The 16,703-nt window shown below is 36.5% G+C and overlaps 1 protein-coding gene, 1 non-coding gene and 1 pseudogene across 2 annotated transcripts; all 3 read left to right on the top strand.

The window, feature by feature from the left end:
• Nucleotides 1-149: 149 nt before the first annotated feature.
• LOC129310864 (protein PHOSPHATE STARVATION RESPONSE 1-like) lies at nt 150-6,356 on the top strand. The gene is made up of 9 exons (XM_054952772.1): nt 150-336; nt 1,699-1,762; nt 1,854-2,508; nt 2,598-2,808; nt 2,914-2,990; nt 3,072-3,111; nt 3,901-3,958; nt 4,180-4,249; nt 5,665-6,356. The coding sequence occupies exons 3-9, from the start codon at nt 1,861-1,863 to the stop codon at nt 6,031-6,033; spliced, it is 1,473 nt and encodes a 490-aa protein (XP_054808747.1). The 5' UTR covers nt 150-336; nt 1,699-1,762; nt 1,854-1,860; the 3' UTR covers nt 6,034-6,356.
• A 529-nt stretch (nt 6,357-6,885) lies between these two features.
• Nucleotides 6,886-9,239, top strand: LOC129310875 (60S ribosomal protein L23-like; annotated as a pseudogene).
• LOC129297117 (small nucleolar RNA snoR137) lies at nt 8,280-8,421 on the top strand. The gene has a single exon (XR_008590119.1). It is a non-coding gene; the product is annotated as a small nucleolar RNA snoR137 (small nucleolar RNA).
• Nucleotides 9,240-16,703: the final 7,464 nt, after the last annotated feature.

The raw sequence follows: 16,703 nt of genomic DNA, 5'->3' as shown, positions 1-16,703 counted from the left end.
ACCCATTTGATTTTTGACTGTTGCGCCAATCAGAAACCTCCTTGGTCGAGCATTGGATGCACCAACCTCCCCCTCCACGTAGTTAACTCTACATCTCCACGCGCTTAGGTGGCGCGTTTGCTTAGCTGCCTTTCCCTTCCCTATCATAGGCCCCGAAGGGCAAAAGATAGCGCACTCGTTACCGTTCGCTTTCTTGTCTTGCCGGTGACGGAATCTAAAACCACACCCGCCTGTGTCTTGATAATCAGCTCCATCCTTCCCTCTCCCAATTCGAGATTTCGATTCTATTCTCAACCTTTCCGTTCGAATTTCCCGTGCTTCCTGTGAACTCCTGGGGTAAGAATTTGACACCTTTTTTCCTAGTTTCGGGGCGCGCCACTTCTATTGTTCAGAAGTTGAGGATATCTTGTCTGTTTTGCCACATACCCTTGTGGAGCTTTGCTTTGAATTCGCGTCTTTCAGGATGTATTGGGCAAATCGTGTTCGGATGCTTTTGTTCTTGAGTACTTGTTGATTTATTTTGGCTGTAGGAATTCTGGTGATATGATTTATATCATGTTCGCACATCATTTCCAACATGATATCTGTCTGCATGCCTTGTACATCCCTCTTGCCATGCACGTCGTGTGACGGTTTGATTGCCGAGTATCGAGTGCTTTCAATCGGCACCTTATAATTATTAAAAGATGAAAAATATTTGATCATCTGCTTATGCATTAATTTTTCCATTTACTGGGATGATCCCTTACTGTTTTTGAGAGCCTATAAATGACTCTCTTGTCTAATGTTGGAAATTGAGGCAGTGAAAACCTGAGCAGTTTCATTAGTGCTTGTATGCTGGTTTTAATTTCAAGTGTTCCCTGAACCTACACGAGAGAGGTGGGAAAGAAGCTGAAATTGTGTACAGGAAAAATATGGAAAGCAATTCTCTTAGTTTTTTACTATTATTTTGTGGTTAAATAATGATTTTTGAGAGTTAAATTGATGTCTTCCATTCTCTTGGGAGAGAGCCGATGATTTGTCAGAGGTTGCATACAACTCTCCTACTGTTATGCATCTCTGCCACTGAATGCCACTGTTACTCAAATGCTTTGGACTGTAATCCCCTCAATACTTGTCTAGTTAGTCTTCTTATCACTGGCTGCAGTGAGCTATATTGACAGTGATATGGGTTTGCTTGGCAATTATATGATCATATATGAGTAACCTTAAGCGACATCTTTTGAGGATTCCAATTTGAACTTTCTCAAGTTAGTAACAGCAATGACACTGGGTAGCTTTAATTTGATCTGCTAGTTATGATTACCAGAAGCAGTTGGTTACAGTCATCCAAAGGTTTGTCACCTAGTTCTGATGTTTGGTTATATGCCTTTGTTTTTCATTACTATAGTTGGATGAAACAATATAAACTGAAGGTATTTATTACGCACTACTAGAATTGAAATAGAAAAGAATATTTTCTTGATGTTTGACCGAGGATTGAGATCAATAGCTACCTTGGTTCAAGGTTTTGATATTGTGTTTGTTATTCCTGCACTAATTCTTAATTCTTCAGCTCTTAAGGATTGGGCATGCTTCTTATTTTGTCCTACTTTATGATGTGTATTATAGTATCCAGAAACTGTATTCTTGCAACTTAGTTTTTTTTCTTTTGCTAATTTTTCTTATACTGAATAATCCATTGCCTTTCACGTGAAGATTGATGACAACTTGTTTAGAGGGGTCTTTGGGAAGAAAAAACGATCTGTGCAGCATTTTTTTGGTGAGTATTGCCATCTTAGGATATTAGAAGTCTAAATTTTTATTAGTTGTATGAGTAAATGATATTTCATCTTTTTCTTTCAACTACATAGGGAAATAATGGAAGCACGCCCTGCCTTTTCCATTGAAAGATCAAGTGCAAAGCAACTCAGTAGCATGGGAATATCTGGAGCACTATCTTCATCCTTGCCCGTCCACCCATCATCCATAGAAGAGACATATTCCGAATTACCTGATTCTCAGCAGGCTTTTGTGGAAAAAGAGCACATGGCAAGACCTCTCACTCATTCAAGTCATTTAAATTCCAGCGGAGCAGTTGGGCACTTGTTTTCATCATCGCCTGGATATTCTACTGACCTTCATCACTCATCCCTTTCACCTCATGGAAAACACCCAAGAAACCCGCATTTTATTTCACAGTCTTCAAGTAACATGGCATCATTGCCATTGTCATATTCTTCTAGTACTGGACCACTGCCTTCTACAACATCAAGTTGTTATTCCAAAGAAAGTAATGCGTCCTGGTCTACAGATTCCTTGCCAAACATTCTTGATTTTCCTGTAAATACTTCCATTAATGATAGTCAAATAGAAAGCAGTGCCTGCAATATAATGGCACCTGACGAGTGTGGTAAGAGAAATGATTGGCAGGAGTGGGCTGACCAACTGATCAATGATGATGATGCATTGACTCCTAATTGGAATGACATTCTTGTTGACCCCGGCATTCATGATCTTGAACCAAAGGTGAAGTTTCCCATAATTCAAAGCAATGTTAGATTGCTAAGTTTTTTTATCATCAGTTTCTTAGAGGAATGCATATTTTGTTGCTCTAGGTGTCATGCCAGACTTCAAAATCATCTTCACAATTTCCAGGGCAGCAGTCCCAAGGTCACCAGCAACTTTCAGCTTCATCTGGAGAAAAACATGTTAGTGTTCCACCCTCTTCTTCAGCAAATTCTGCTCCTGCCAAACCACGAATGCGTTGGACACCAGAGCTTCATGAGGCCTTTGTGGAGGCTGTCAACCAACTTGGTGGGAGTGAAAGTATGTTCTCCTCTCTTCTTCTCTTTACAAAGTCCCTGCCCTTAGGTTAGTTATGAAACTTCTGCCTGAAGTTATTTTTAATGTCTTGCTTTCTGTATTTCACAGGAGCAACCCCTAAGGGTGTGCTGAAGCTTATGAAAGTTGAAGGCTTAACAATATATCACGTTAAAAGCCACTTACAGGTATGTTTTCTTTACTTTAACTGTCTAGGTATCCTTGCGAGCATCTACTTTTACTGAAGCAGATCTTGACATGAAATGCAGAAATATAGGACAGCTAGATATAGACCGGAGTCATCTGAAGGTAAATAAGACATGCATTGCAGTGAATTGACGTGTTTGTGTGAGGATATTATTTTTATACTACAACTACTTCGGCTACTAAAACTTCTTTTTCTTGTTTACACGATGTCAGACTTGGTTCTGAATTATCTTTTATTGAGCTGTCATGGATTCTTTCATGCATAGTGCATAATTTAGTCATGGAGTTGTTAAATATACTGTATTAGAATGCGTCAGAAGCTATGTTGCACAGACTCAGATAGGACTGTTAAATACAGAATGGTATGGGGATTAGAGGTTTTCTGAATATATTGGCTGTGGAGGCGCTAGAGTATTTAAATAAAATAAAAATTTTACTGTATGAATTTACAAAATAGAATAATGGAAAAAGTTGTTTATCAATACATTCATTCTAAAAAGCAATAATGCACTTACAATTTAATAAATCAAATGCTTTGGCTTGTTGCAGTGGCCATTCTCTCATATTTCTTCTCTACATCTGAAATGTCAAATTGAAGTAAAATGGAATAATTTGAGCACATAAAGCCATATGCCTACACCCGTGCTTAATATTAGTTTATTGTGATAGGAAATAGAAGAGAACTGCAAATTAAGTAGTTTTCCCCCTTCAAATCATCCTTCCTTTTTTGTTGGTATGCGGGCATGTTCTAGAAACTCAAAAATGATCTTGTCTTTTACTTTTCGTTTTTTGTTAAATCTTTTGTTATCCAAGTTTTATGCATATGATGTATGGAACCTAGAGCCGTGCTTCTCTTCGTAGCCAGTTAAGTTAGGGCTTTTGTGCTGGCAGGATCCTCGGAGAAAAAGTTAACTCCAATGGAAGAGATGTCATCTCTAGACTTGAAAACGTAAGTAAACTATTTACAGCTATTTAAGCAACTTTTTTCATGGATTCTTGATATAAATATTGATCAATGTAAATGATTAGACGTGATTTCTTTCTCTAATTTGACATTGCTCACACAAACGTAACAAAGGTAAATTGTCTTAGTGTTGAATGTGCATGTTTGAGGGAAAACTCGCACATATGATAATTGTTATGCTGACTTTACCTTTGCATTGCTGGCAGTGGTATTGAGCTCACTGAGGCTCTAAGACTGCAGATGGAGGTTCAGAAGCGCCTGCATGAACAACTAGAGGTATGAAATTTATTGTTCAGACTTTTTGATTTCTTTAAGGCAAATGAATTCAAAACCTAGAATGTGGCTTGTTTCAAATTCTTTCTGTTGAATTACCACGACTATTGATATTCATGACTTCATTGTTATATTTTAGTAGCATTGCAACTAACCATAAACTGCTATGAGGTTTTCAGACTACGACTGAAATCAAGTGGGGGCATGCTAGTAATCAGAGTGGGAACTGTAGCTATAATTTTGATTACCTCAACTTAACTTGCGTAGTACAGTACAGAGATAGATATAGATTAATGACTAGCATACTAATACTAAACTTGGGCCTAAGCCCATCTCACATGTACACAAAATCCCATACCACTTACAGTCTAACAGGGTATGGTATTTCTGAGTTAAGTGAAAGGATTGAGGCAATTTTTAACTTGCGTTAAGGAAAGGGATAATAGCGGCCACGCATAACATTAATGTCAGTGTTTAACATAAAACCTATAGGGAGATGTACTACTCAATATAAGTCAGGAACATTGCGGCTCATTCTTCAAATTCTATGCATTTCATGGGTATCACATCTTGTCCACTATTTCTATTGTCTTCTCTATTTTCCCTGCTTTTTCCCCACTTGAAATTTGGTGGGGGGAAAAAACTTGTAGTTTTCAGCAGATGATCAGATTGATGTGAAAAGAAAAATTCTGATAGTCATTTGATTAGTTTCTTTTTTTTTTTCTTTTTTTTTATAAACGAAAAAAGACCAGTTTCATAAATTTTCATCTATACCTGATGGTATGACTGTGAATTTAACTAACTGATTCTTCTGTGGAGTGAATTCTAATTCAAATCAAACAAGATATTTTTTGAATGAAACGAAAATGTTTGAAAAGAAACGCATTAGCATGTGTGCGTTAGTCAATTTCATTACAAGTCAAGTGGTGTTAGCACAGTTCTGTCATAATGCTTAATAAAAAATTGGAAATTTTGGGTTTTCCCTTGCGATGGATTAGATGCTAGATCCTAAATATGCACGAAGCATATTCATTTTCAGGGGAAGTCTATACTTGCCCTTTACTTATTGAAGATATAAACTCGCCTCTTTATGTAAGACTTGTGGCACTTTCTTTTAAAAAATTGTGTTCTATTTTGCCCCCTTTCACTTCAGGAGGATCAAAATAATATCATCATTAGTTATGTGGGACATGCGGGTGTCCTTAATGTCTATGGTGACGGCTTTTTGCTGCTTCCTTCCAATTAGGCATAAACGTACATCAATACCTAGGGATCTAGATTTTATTTGAGGAAGTGAACAGTCTGAACTCTGAAGCTTAATAACATTCATTTTCCTTATGTTGGATGTGTCTTTTACTCTTTCTTTCATGGTCTGATGCGATTCTTCCTCTTCCCTTGCCCCTTCCTTCTTTTGTTAGATTCAAAGGAATTTACAGTTGCGGATTGAAGAACAAGGAAGGTACCTCCAAATGATGTTTGAGCAGCAATGCAAATCTGGCGTTGAAAAGTTTACGGCCGCGTCATCTGCCATTGAGGATCCCTCTGAAGTGCCATCAGATGCTATCAAAGATTCTTCTGCCAAAACTGAAGTGAATGTCTCCCAATTGGACCATTGCAAGTCAGGAACTGAACAAGATAATAGCAGCGCCATTGTTGAAGAAAGTTCATTGAAAGTTGTTGAGAAGCATAATGCAGCTGAAAGTCAAAACTCTGATCATCCCAAGCAACAAACGAGTGAAGATAATGCCAATGATCAACCATCAAAGCGTCAAAGGACAGAAGAATAAGCCCAATCCTAAATGGTCTGCCGAATCAGCATTCTACTGACGGGACAACACTGATTCAGAAGAAATTTTAATTTAGTAAGAAAGCGTGGGCTGAATGTTGGGTAAAGCTTCGTGGCAGTTAATTCAATGCGCATCTTTCATCGTGTTAGATGTAGATAATGCGTCAAAGTTTTGATCATGACGGTTTTTAAATTCAACGCCTTTTTGTGTATCCTAGATTCCAGAGTGAGCTCTTCACAGGATCTTGCTGATTACTCCCATGAACAGTACTTTGTAGCGAATTAATCATCATGTCGTCAATAAAATTATCTTCTTAGTTAAAAGACGATGCTGGAGGCCCCAAGAAAGGTTTTGTAGTGTTGATGCCGCTTCTAATTTCCATGAGCTGGGTTTTGCGTATGAGTTGACATTTTGATCTGTCTAATTCCTTTGCAATCACTTGGCGTAAAAAAAATTATATATCTTCATTGTCTCAAGTAGGCAAAGTGGCAAATGGGAGGCCTGAAATTTGCATACATTAAACATTCTCATCACTTGGAAAATCTACTGAGCAGAATAATTTCCCTAATTGTAAATCTTAATCATGATGAGTTTCTCATTTGGTATACTGTATGCATACAGCTTTCATGTATTGTGAGGAATATAATATTCATTTTGATTAATGACAGCAAGGAGGTTTATGTTCGATCCTGCCAGCTTGATCTATTCTTCTATTCGTCAAAGTCAACTATTGCTTCGAATTTTTAAATTGCTAACAAGTAATGACAGCACTAATGATGACGTTCTGTCCGCTGCCACTCTAGCTGATTCCTTAAGCAAGTATTGAAGACTTGAAGTGTCATTAATTTCAATCGCCAAAACTAATTTGGCATAAAATAAAAATGCCATGAGAACAAAGGACTAAGGGGTGTTAGTTATCGTGTGATTCGGAGTAGGAATTAATAACGACAACTTCCAAATTGCAAGTCAAACAGTATTTTAAAGAACAACATGTCAACAGCTGCCCTTCAAGGCTCGGGTTATGAGGGATCGGAAGGAGCGAGCTGGGACATCATGAGCCACCACGTAGACTTCCAATCCGTACGGACGGTGGCAATGAGAAGACCTGGTGGGAAAGATTGGCCCCACAGGAGCTTCGTGAGTGGATTCACCATGGACGAAGTTGAATTTGAATGCTGAGGCCTGAGGGGTTCGGTTGATCGACATCACGAACCACCTGTTAGAGTAGAAACGGGTGCACTTTGGTAGCGATCGCCATGCACGGTGGTCACCGCAGGGATGACCCGGTGATGAGGGAGAACGGAATTGCGGGCCAGCATCCTCCGAGCGACTTGAGAACAAAGGACGCTTGGCATCCTTGTGGAAGAAAAGGGTATTTTTGTCAATTTCTGTCAACAGACCCGAATCAGTCCAACTAATACTGGGCTAGATTTAGAAAAACTTGGGCCCATTGTCATTTATTTACTGAGCCCAGATCCAGTTAACACTTAAACCCGCGACGAAGAAAGAGCCGCCAGATTGCTCGCGTAAATTTTTCTCTTTGTTCCCAGGGGACAGGGAGGGCCGGAGCTTCAGGCACAATGTCGAAGAGAGGTATTGCCTATTGTTTTGTTCAGGTTAGATTCTGAGATTGGTGATTTTTTTGTTCTGACGGGTCGCTTGGTTTGATCAGTTCGTGGTGGAACGGCCGGGAACAAGTTCCGGATGTCACTGGGCCAGCCGGTGGCGGCGACAGTGAACTGATAATACCGGAGCTAAGAACTTGTACATCATTTCGGTAAAGGGAATCAAGGGTCGCCTCAACCGTTTGCCATCTGCTTGCGTTGGGGACATGGTCATGGGTACCGTGAAGAAAGGAAAGCCTGATCTGAGGAAGAAGGTCCTGCCAGCTGTCATTGTTCGCCAGCGCAAGCCATGGCGCAGAAAGGATGGCGTTTATATGTACTTCGAAGTTCATTCTCTCCACTAGTTACGAGGAGATTCATCTCTCGTCGAATCTCTTTGCATATTTTTTTCACTTCTTATGTGATCTCTTTCGTTTTCTCTGGATATCTTTCGTTTGTCTGCGTAAGTGTATATTCCAGAACATCGATTTTGGATTTCAGTCACGTGTGTATGTTGTGGTTTATGGATTTTAGTCCAGTTTTTTTCCCGCTACAATGATCAGGTCTAATCTAACTTTCCTTGCAAGTACTGGACCGGCCATGTTTCTTTTGTTTTTCAAGGGCGAGGAAGTTCTTTTCTATGTTGCTTCTAGTAAATATTGACTGGCCACTCCAGCCTACTAATCGGTCATCTACAATTAGAAGCATATATCAAAGAAAATGCCAGTTCTAAACAGCATGGTGTTTATTTCTTGCATCGTGTTACCTGTCTCCTGGTACATGTCATTTTCCTCCTCCCATTTGGTTGGGAAGTTGGAATTGAAGAGTGTATTGTATGGGAAGTATAAATATAATGATTGTCACATATGTCAACCCATTATTATTGTTTATGTCTGACAATTATTGTAGTTCTTGTTATTTTCTTAAGTATATTTTGATCATATTAGTGAACAACTCGTGACTTAGTTTTACTTTATGTAGATAATGCCATCATTGTTAATCCCAAGGGTGAAATAAAAGGTAATTTCTTTTTATAGTTAAGTTGTCAATTATTATGGTCAGCATGACTTTCCTTTTAATATGTACAACAAATCCATCGGTGAAGGTATTTTAGCTGCCATATGATGTTAATGACTATATCTGCTATCTTTTGCGCTTTATTTGATCTTAACTAGGTGTTCAAATTGTTAATGTAGGTTCGGCTACTACCGGTCCAATTGGTAAGGATCTCTGGCCATGGATTGCAAGTGCTGCCAATGCAATTGTTTGAGTTATGGGATTGAAGTAATATGACAGCATGTTTTTCTTGCAGAATTTAGAAGTTATTTGCGAGGTTTTGTTTACTTGTAATTGTAATTCTAGCGGAAGTAATATGGTGGATTTTTTTTTTTTTTTTAGTTGTCAGAAACGCTAATGTGCTTGTCAGGACAGCTCATACTTTCTCCGAAGATGGACATTTCTTCAACCATCCTCCCTCTTTCATTAGAGAAAGAGAGGAAGGGGGAAGAAATGATTTTGTTGATGCATTTTAATCTTTTGAACTTTTGATCTGAATGAATCACCTTTTATTCAAAAATAAATAAAATAAAAAACAAACAGAAATTATTCGGCTGTTAAGGAGTTGTTTCTGTTCTTGGGTTCTTGTTCCCTTTCAATATTTTAACCTTTTCGGCTGGGACGATGTTGAGTGGTTGGCTTCATTTGATTGTTTTGGGGTATGTCGGCCATGGTGAGTGGCTTGATCGAACGTTTTACTTAGGCAGCGACCGCCCTTTATTTCTTTATTTATTTTTTTAGATGCCCCAAATAATTTCTTGAAAAAATAGCAATAAAGGACTGTTTAATGAAATTTATGTGTCAAAAATCAATTGTTGTCAAAGTTTAAATGAAAAAGGGCTCAAATGAACAGTTGTTACTTATTAATTTAAAATGATTTGTTAAAATTTAAATAGGTATTTGTTGATAAAAGATTAACTTGAATTAACAAGTATTTATTGTAATCGACTCAACTTACTTAGTTCAGGTGGAATTTTACCTGAAAGTTTATTTATATCAATTTCTATCCTGCTCAAGTTTAAGCATTCACCCCACAAAGGAGAGCTCGCCAATAAACTGATTGTCACTCAATGAGATAACGACAAGATTGGGATGAACTCTAAATGCTTTTGTGATCTTTCCCATAAATTGATTTCTATCAAGATGAACTTTAACTAGTTCTGAACAATTCCTCAAGCAATTTGGTACTTGCCTAGAAAAGCTGTTGTTATTCATAATCAAGTGTGTAATTTTGAAACCACTGCACAAATCACTTGGTAGTTCTCTAGAGAAGCTATTATTTGAGCAGTTGACACGACTCAAAGAAGGACTATACTTCCCAAAATTCTTAGGAACGTTTCCTTAAAAATTATTGGAGAATACAGAAAAGAACTGTAACTCAGTTAGCTGAGAAATAGTCTTTGGTAATTCTCCATCTAAATACTTAGTGTTGACATCGAAAACTTGTAAAGAGGTTAAGTTTCCAATATCCATCGCAATGTTTCTAGAGAGTTTATTGGAGAAAATATTTATGATGGTAATGTTTGCAGGACTCTGAATAGTCGATGGAATTGGCCCTGAGAATTGGTTTCCTGAAAGGTCTAATTGCATTAGTTCTTTCAAGTTTCCAATCTCATGAGGAATAGGACCAACAAACTCGTTATTATAAAGGAACAAGTATGTGATTTTTATCAACAAGCCAATCTTTGATGGGAGTTCTCCTGTGAATTTATTGTGTTGGAGTTGCAAAGAGGCCAACTCAATCCATTTGGAAACCAACAAAGAGGAAAGTTGGCTGGAAAAAGAATTTTCTGATAACCCCAATTTTATTATTTTGGTCAATTTAGATAATGACAAAGGTAAAGGACCAGTCAAATTATTCATTGCCAAGCTCAGGAAGGTTAGATTATTACAGAAGCCAAGCTCAGAAGGGATTGTAAAATTCAAAAAATTCTCACGGAGATCAAGTATCAATAGATCCTTGAGATTTCCTAGTGAAGTAGGAATTTTTCCTCCGATTGAATTGTTATTCAATTCAATAAGTTGAAGTCCAGATATCAATCTTAACTCTCTGGGAATAGGAATAAAAAACTTATTACTCCCCAAGCGAAGTTCTTTTAAATTAGAAAGCTTGAACAAATTTGATGACAGAGGACCTTCTAGCCCACAATTGGTGAGATTGAGATATTCAAGCTTACCTAGACAAGTATACATGGATTCTAGTATTGGGCCAGACATGTCATTCTGAGAGATGTCAAGGTATGTCAAGTTGTGACATTCTAGTATGAAACTTGGGAACTCAAAAGTAAAAGAATTGAGCATCAAATTGAGGTGGGTTAAAGATGGCATCCTTGAATAATGTGACCAATCAATAGGAGATATAAAGAAGTTGAAGCCAAGGTCTAAGTACCATACCTTTAGAAGATTTGTGAGCTGATAAGGAATAGTATCGTTGAGATTGTTGAAGTAAACACTAAGATACTAAAGCTCCTTAAGCTGAACCAATTTAGAAAGAAGTGTTCCTTGGAAAAAGTTTAATCCCAAGTCTAAGAAACTAATCTTAGAAAGGTTACCAATTGCAGAAGGAATTGACCCATTGAAACTGTTGCTATTAAGGTTGAAGAGGGTGAGATTGGGAAGAGAAGCAAAATCCAACTCCTCAAGTGTCCTAATAAGGTTTGAATTAGAGAGATCTATCTTTAAGATTGTTGTGTTAGTATCATCGCAATCAATGGTTTCCCAGTTGCATAGATTGTTGAAGTTGGTGAGGGACTATGAATTGAGAAAATTAGGAAGAGGAGGAGAGAGACTGGTTTTCCATTTGATAAGAGCCTCTGCTTCATTTCTAGGAGAAGCAATGATTTGCAATGGAAGAAAGAATAGCAAGAGTGGAAGAAAGAGGACAGGAAGAGCTTTTAGAAAAGTTGTCATGCCTATCCTAACATACGGTGTCTCTATGACAAGTTTTTGCATTTGAATGCTCTCAGTGCTTTACACACACACACACACACATATATATATATATAATGGATTCTTGTTAATGATTTAGGAGTATAGTCAAGCATATTATGGCTCTAATACAAGATATTCAAGAATGAGGAATTAGTTAAGGGAGCTAATCTATTCAAAAAGAGGACGAGATCTAGCGCAACAAGGAGGTAGTGGATCTGTCTAAATAAAATTATATGGACTTTGATGTGGATGTGATTAATCATGTTCCTTGATTAATAAACACTAGTTGCATTCTATTTAGTCATAATTTATCATTTGAGAAAATAACATCTAGACACCCGCTTTTTAAATTAAGTAGAATATTTAAAATCATAATCATACTTACATTGTTTTTATAGCCGTTAAAACAAATTAAGAGTAAGAAGCCTTTAAACAAAGTTGACTGTTCATCCAATTCACTCAAGACTTTTTCACACCTTATGGCACATGAAAGTTCAAAGCGATGCCGGGTGCAAATTGCTCTACAGTCAACAACTCAACATCTATATTTAATTATTTATATTATTTATTTGCTCTACAAATAAGCTATTTTATGAGAAGCTAATGTAGCTCCATGAGAATTTAAAATAAAAAAATTAAGAAGAATTTTAAACATGATTCATATAAATGATTAATGGCAGGTGTCTAAGGAACCCTTCTTATTCAAAGGCTTTTTTTTTTTTGTAATTAGATTAGATAAAGCGAAGTAAGATTTCATGTATTTTAATGCCCCTTAATTGGGATTGTGAAACAGAAATTGTGCCTAGGAACTGCACAATTTGATGAGCCACTTGACATTCACCACCAAGAAAGCCCACTTTTTTATTTTATTTTTCAATCTCCAAACCCCTTTTTCTAGAAAACTTATACTAATTCTCATTCTACAAGATACTCCATGATGTTTTCTGTGAGAATGTAAAAATTATTATCTTTTCATTTTATTACACGTGAGAGAATGTACATGACATCTAAAAGATGAGTCTCATTCATTTCAACTTTAGGAGTTTTACATTCAAGGAGTAGAAATTGTATTGTGCAAGAAATTGTCGTCAAAACAGAGATTTCATTGTAAAATTTAAAGTAAATAAATCCTTTCTATTAATAAAAAAAGAATAATATAAAATTAATGAGTCTCATTTTTATGCCTTGCTTCTCTTTTACCTCTTACTAAGAAAAGTCAATTTTCAAATTAGATATTTTGTAGCAACTAATGCCAGAGGATCAAGCTTCTTGCCCAAGACATCTATGGTCAAATCTTCCAAGTTTGTACACAAAATAAGAGCTCACGACCATCAAGTGCTTGATCAATTGGTAAAAAAATTGATCCAACTTAACCAAAAGTTTCAAGTTCAAGCCCCAAGTATGTTATAACAATTAAATTCTTGGTGTGAGATATACCTCCCAAAAAGGCCCCTTAATTATTAACTAGATTAGTTTAGGTCAAAAGCCTAAAATATCGAAACTCATGCAAGAAAAAAATTATAAAAGTTCATGATACTCCCTAAACGATGTATGTCACATTTCTGTGACCTTCTTGGATCGTATGTTTTTCAAAGAAGATAGATATATAAACTCATTAAAATTAATACAAAAATTACCAAACAAAAATAACACAATAACATAATCAAACACGAGGGCTTGCAGTTATTTTTTAATAGCTTAATTTATAGAAAAAAAAAAGGAAATCAAATTCATACAACTTTGCGTGTTAACTCAATAATCTAGCTAGCCCTGCATTAATTATTTTCATTCTATCTTCTTCACACCAAATTTGAACTTGCAAAGACTCGCCTGTTCATATCCTAATGATTATTTTTTCTTTAAAAAACAAAATCAGGATCACGCAATACAATATATATTTATATATATATATATATATATATATGCATGTAACTACATAGTCAAAAATATAGCTCCAAATATTTGTTGGGCTTAGTAGTGAAGTTAGTTATGGAAATGGAACATGTGGTATATTACTACTTTTAGGCTATGACAACCCCCCTCCCCTAATTGAAAAAAACAAGCCTCAGTCAAGTTGGGAATTCAAAAATTATAGTCATACTAGCAATACTTGTAACCTGCATTTATATAATAGAAAGTGTTGATGCTAAATTCATATAGAGACCTTAAAAGCATTAATTGTAAAAAATATTCATTGATTCCATTGATATGCTTAATAAAGTGGCTACTATAAATATTGTGCAAGAGATAAAGTGTCATGTGATAAATGTGAGATGGTGAGGACATATAGCCCTAAAAAGTGAGTGATATGTAATAGTAGGCTAGATTAGATATTATTTGGATTTAGTATGAATGGGCTTGTGATGTGTCAATAGCCCCTTACAAGCTAAATGGTGCTTGTTGCATTATGAGGCTTATTTAAGAAAGGTAAAAGGGAAGAGTCCAGTAGTTTTTTTGAAGATATCTACTGCTTGATCATTATATAACACAATTTGGATTTGAAGTAGCTTAGTAGCTATATATTCTTTGATAAAGTGGTAGTCGAGTTTCACATGCTTATTGCAAAAGTGAGGCACTAGATTTGCAACCAAGCATACGGCTCCCAGGTTGCCATAGTAAAGTATTGGTGGGTTTGGTAAATAGACACATAGTTCACAAAGTAAGAATTGGAGCCATACGAGGTCACAAGTTGTAAGGGCAAGGCTTTTATATTCAACTTCAGTTAATGAATGTGCCACAATTAGTTACTTTTTGGAGTTTTAGAAATGAGATTTAGATTAAAAAAGACACAGTAGCCATGTGTAAATCATCTATCATTAGAATAACTAGCCTAGTCAACATCTAAATATGCAGTTAGTGAGCCAAAAGGGTTTTTTGTGAATAAGGACAACATAGTCAATGGTGTTTTTCAAGTAACGTAGTATGCTCTTTACTTTAATCTAGTGAATTTCAAAAGGCTTGTAGAGGAATTGGCAGACTTTATTAACAGCAAAGGATATATCAAGTTTAGTAAAGGAAAGGTATTGGAGGCTGTCTATAACACTTTAGTATAGATAGACATTAGAGTAAGGAGAACCTTCTTTAGTAAGAAGGGGTGCTTTGGAGGCCATTGGAGTTTTTACTGGTTTATAATGCTACATATTGATCTTTTAAAAAAGATATGGGTGTATTTTCTTTGGGAGAGAAAGAAGCCATTGGTAATGGATTAGGCTTCAATGCCAAGAAAGTAATTGATATTACCTACATCATTAACAAGAAAATAGGAGCCATGATGAGATTAAGAACAAATGTGGAATTGGAACTAATTAAGATTAAAATGTAAGCACAAAAGGTACCATTATGGTGAATAAAAAGTGATATGTCTTACTTAGAGGGGATGAATTTGAGAGTAGTAAGACAAGAGTTGAGGTGAACAAACCATGCTCAGGGTGCTTGCTCAACGCTATAGATGAAGCAATAGAATTTGCTGACATAGTGAGGATAGTCAGGGTGTTTGAAACTAAGTAGTTGTTGTATGTAAATATCTTTAGAAAGATAGATAGGGAGGAATGCATTTAGATGACTATTTGGCAAATAGCCCAGTTGAAGGAGATAATGAGGGAAAAGATTAGGTATATGATGGGAGGTTTGATAATAGGGGAGAATGTTTTAGTATAGTCAATTCCATATAATTGATGAAAGCCTTTAGTGACCAGTCAAGCTTTGAATTTGTCAAGAAGCTATCTAGTTTGAATTTTTTAAGGAAGGTCCATTTGCATCCCACCATATTGCCTGAGGGTAAGGGTAAGGGTAAGATAAGGGTCCAAGTATTGTTGTTGGTGAGAGCTTAGAGCTCATCAGGCACGATAGAATGCCATTAACGTTGGTGTAAAGTAGAAGTTGCAGAAGTGGGTAGCTTGAGGTTCAAGGCTAGTGTGGCAATGTATACTTGGGGTAGGGGCCAACAAATAGTGCCATCGATAAATTTCTTAAGTTTGAGTGAGTTGATTTGGGAATGTGAGGCCATGCATAAGGGAGGGACAAGTAGAATTAGAGGTTGAATGTCATGTTGCAGAGGTAACGGCTAAGCAAGTAAAGAGGTTGAAGAAGATAAGGAAGAGGATACTATAGTTAGAGTCTAAGGGCATGATGTGTTTGTGGACTTAAGAAGGGGATAGTAGGCCTTGCTAAGTATTGGGCCGAGGAGGGGGAATTAGGTTTAATTATAGTATGGTAAAGGAGCGAAGTATAGTATGGCCAAAAGAGGGCTAAGTATGGGCCGGGAGGGGAAAATGAGTTCTTAAGAATTGGGCTTCATCAAAATGAACATCTCTAAACATATATGTGTTTGATTGGATTTGGACTCAAGATAAAGGTAACCATAGTAATCAAGTACATGACCAAGGAAGATGTAGAGGGTAGACAAAAGGTCTAATTTATGGTGATTGTAGGGACGTAGATTGGGCAGGCATAATTGAAGACTCAAAGGAAGGAATAATTTGAAGAGGAGTTCAAAAGGTGATTTATTGCGGAGGGAGGGTGATGGTAAGCAACTGATGAGATAGATTGCAATAGAGAAAGAGTGAATCCATAGTTTTTAGGGTAAGGAAGCATGACGAAGAAGAGAGAGGCTAAATTCAACTATGTAGTGGTGTTTACATTTGACAATGTTACTGTAAGCATACGAGTGTAGGCAAGTTGTTCTATTAATTATGCCTTAAGAGAAAACATCTTTATAAAGTGCTTGAAATTCTTCACCTCTATCAATTTGGAGGAATTTTATTTTATTATTAAATAAGTTTTAAACTTGTTTTTAAAATGGAATAAAGGCTTGGGACACATTAAATTTTAACTTAAGACGATAAAATCATGTAAATTTGGTGAAATTATCTATAAATAAGACATACTAGCGATATCCAATATGAGACAAAATTAAGGCTGGGCCCTATACATCATTAAAAACTAGAAAAAGGGGTAGTAGAGTGGTAGTGGGTCAAATGATTTTTAAAGTTGTTACAGGCAGAGCATGACATAGAAAACTTAATAATGTGAGTGGGAGAGAATACTTTGACTGAACATGATGTATGATGTGATATGCTG

The sequence above is a fragment of the Prosopis cineraria genome, unplaced genomic scaffold, assembly GCF_029017545.1.
Source record: "Prosopis cineraria cultivar Desert tree isolate PC_DT_omini unplaced genomic scaffold, ASM2901754v1 PC1, whole genome shotgun sequence".
In the NCBI taxonomy this organism is placed as follows: Eukaryota; Viridiplantae; Streptophyta; class Magnoliopsida; order Fabales; family Fabaceae; genus Prosopis; species Prosopis cineraria.
This window is presented reverse-complemented; position numbering and strand designations above follow the sequence as displayed.

What these genes read in the sequence shown, in the direction of transcription:
- LOC129310864 (XM_054952772.1), top strand. Translation starts at nt 1,861, where the DNA reads ATGGAAGCACGCCCTGCCTTTTCCATTGAAAGATCAAGTGCAAAGCAA. An exon ending in CCAACTTGGTGGGAGTGAAA is followed by an intron (nt 2,809 to 2,913) that starts GTATGTTCTCCT and finishes TGTATTTCACAG; the next exon opens with GAGCAACCCCTAAGGGTGTG. An exon ending in ACGTTAAAAGCCACTTACAG is followed by an intron (nt 2,991 to 3,071) that starts GTATGTTTTCTT and finishes CATGAAATGCAG; the next exon opens with AAATATAGGACAGCTAGATA.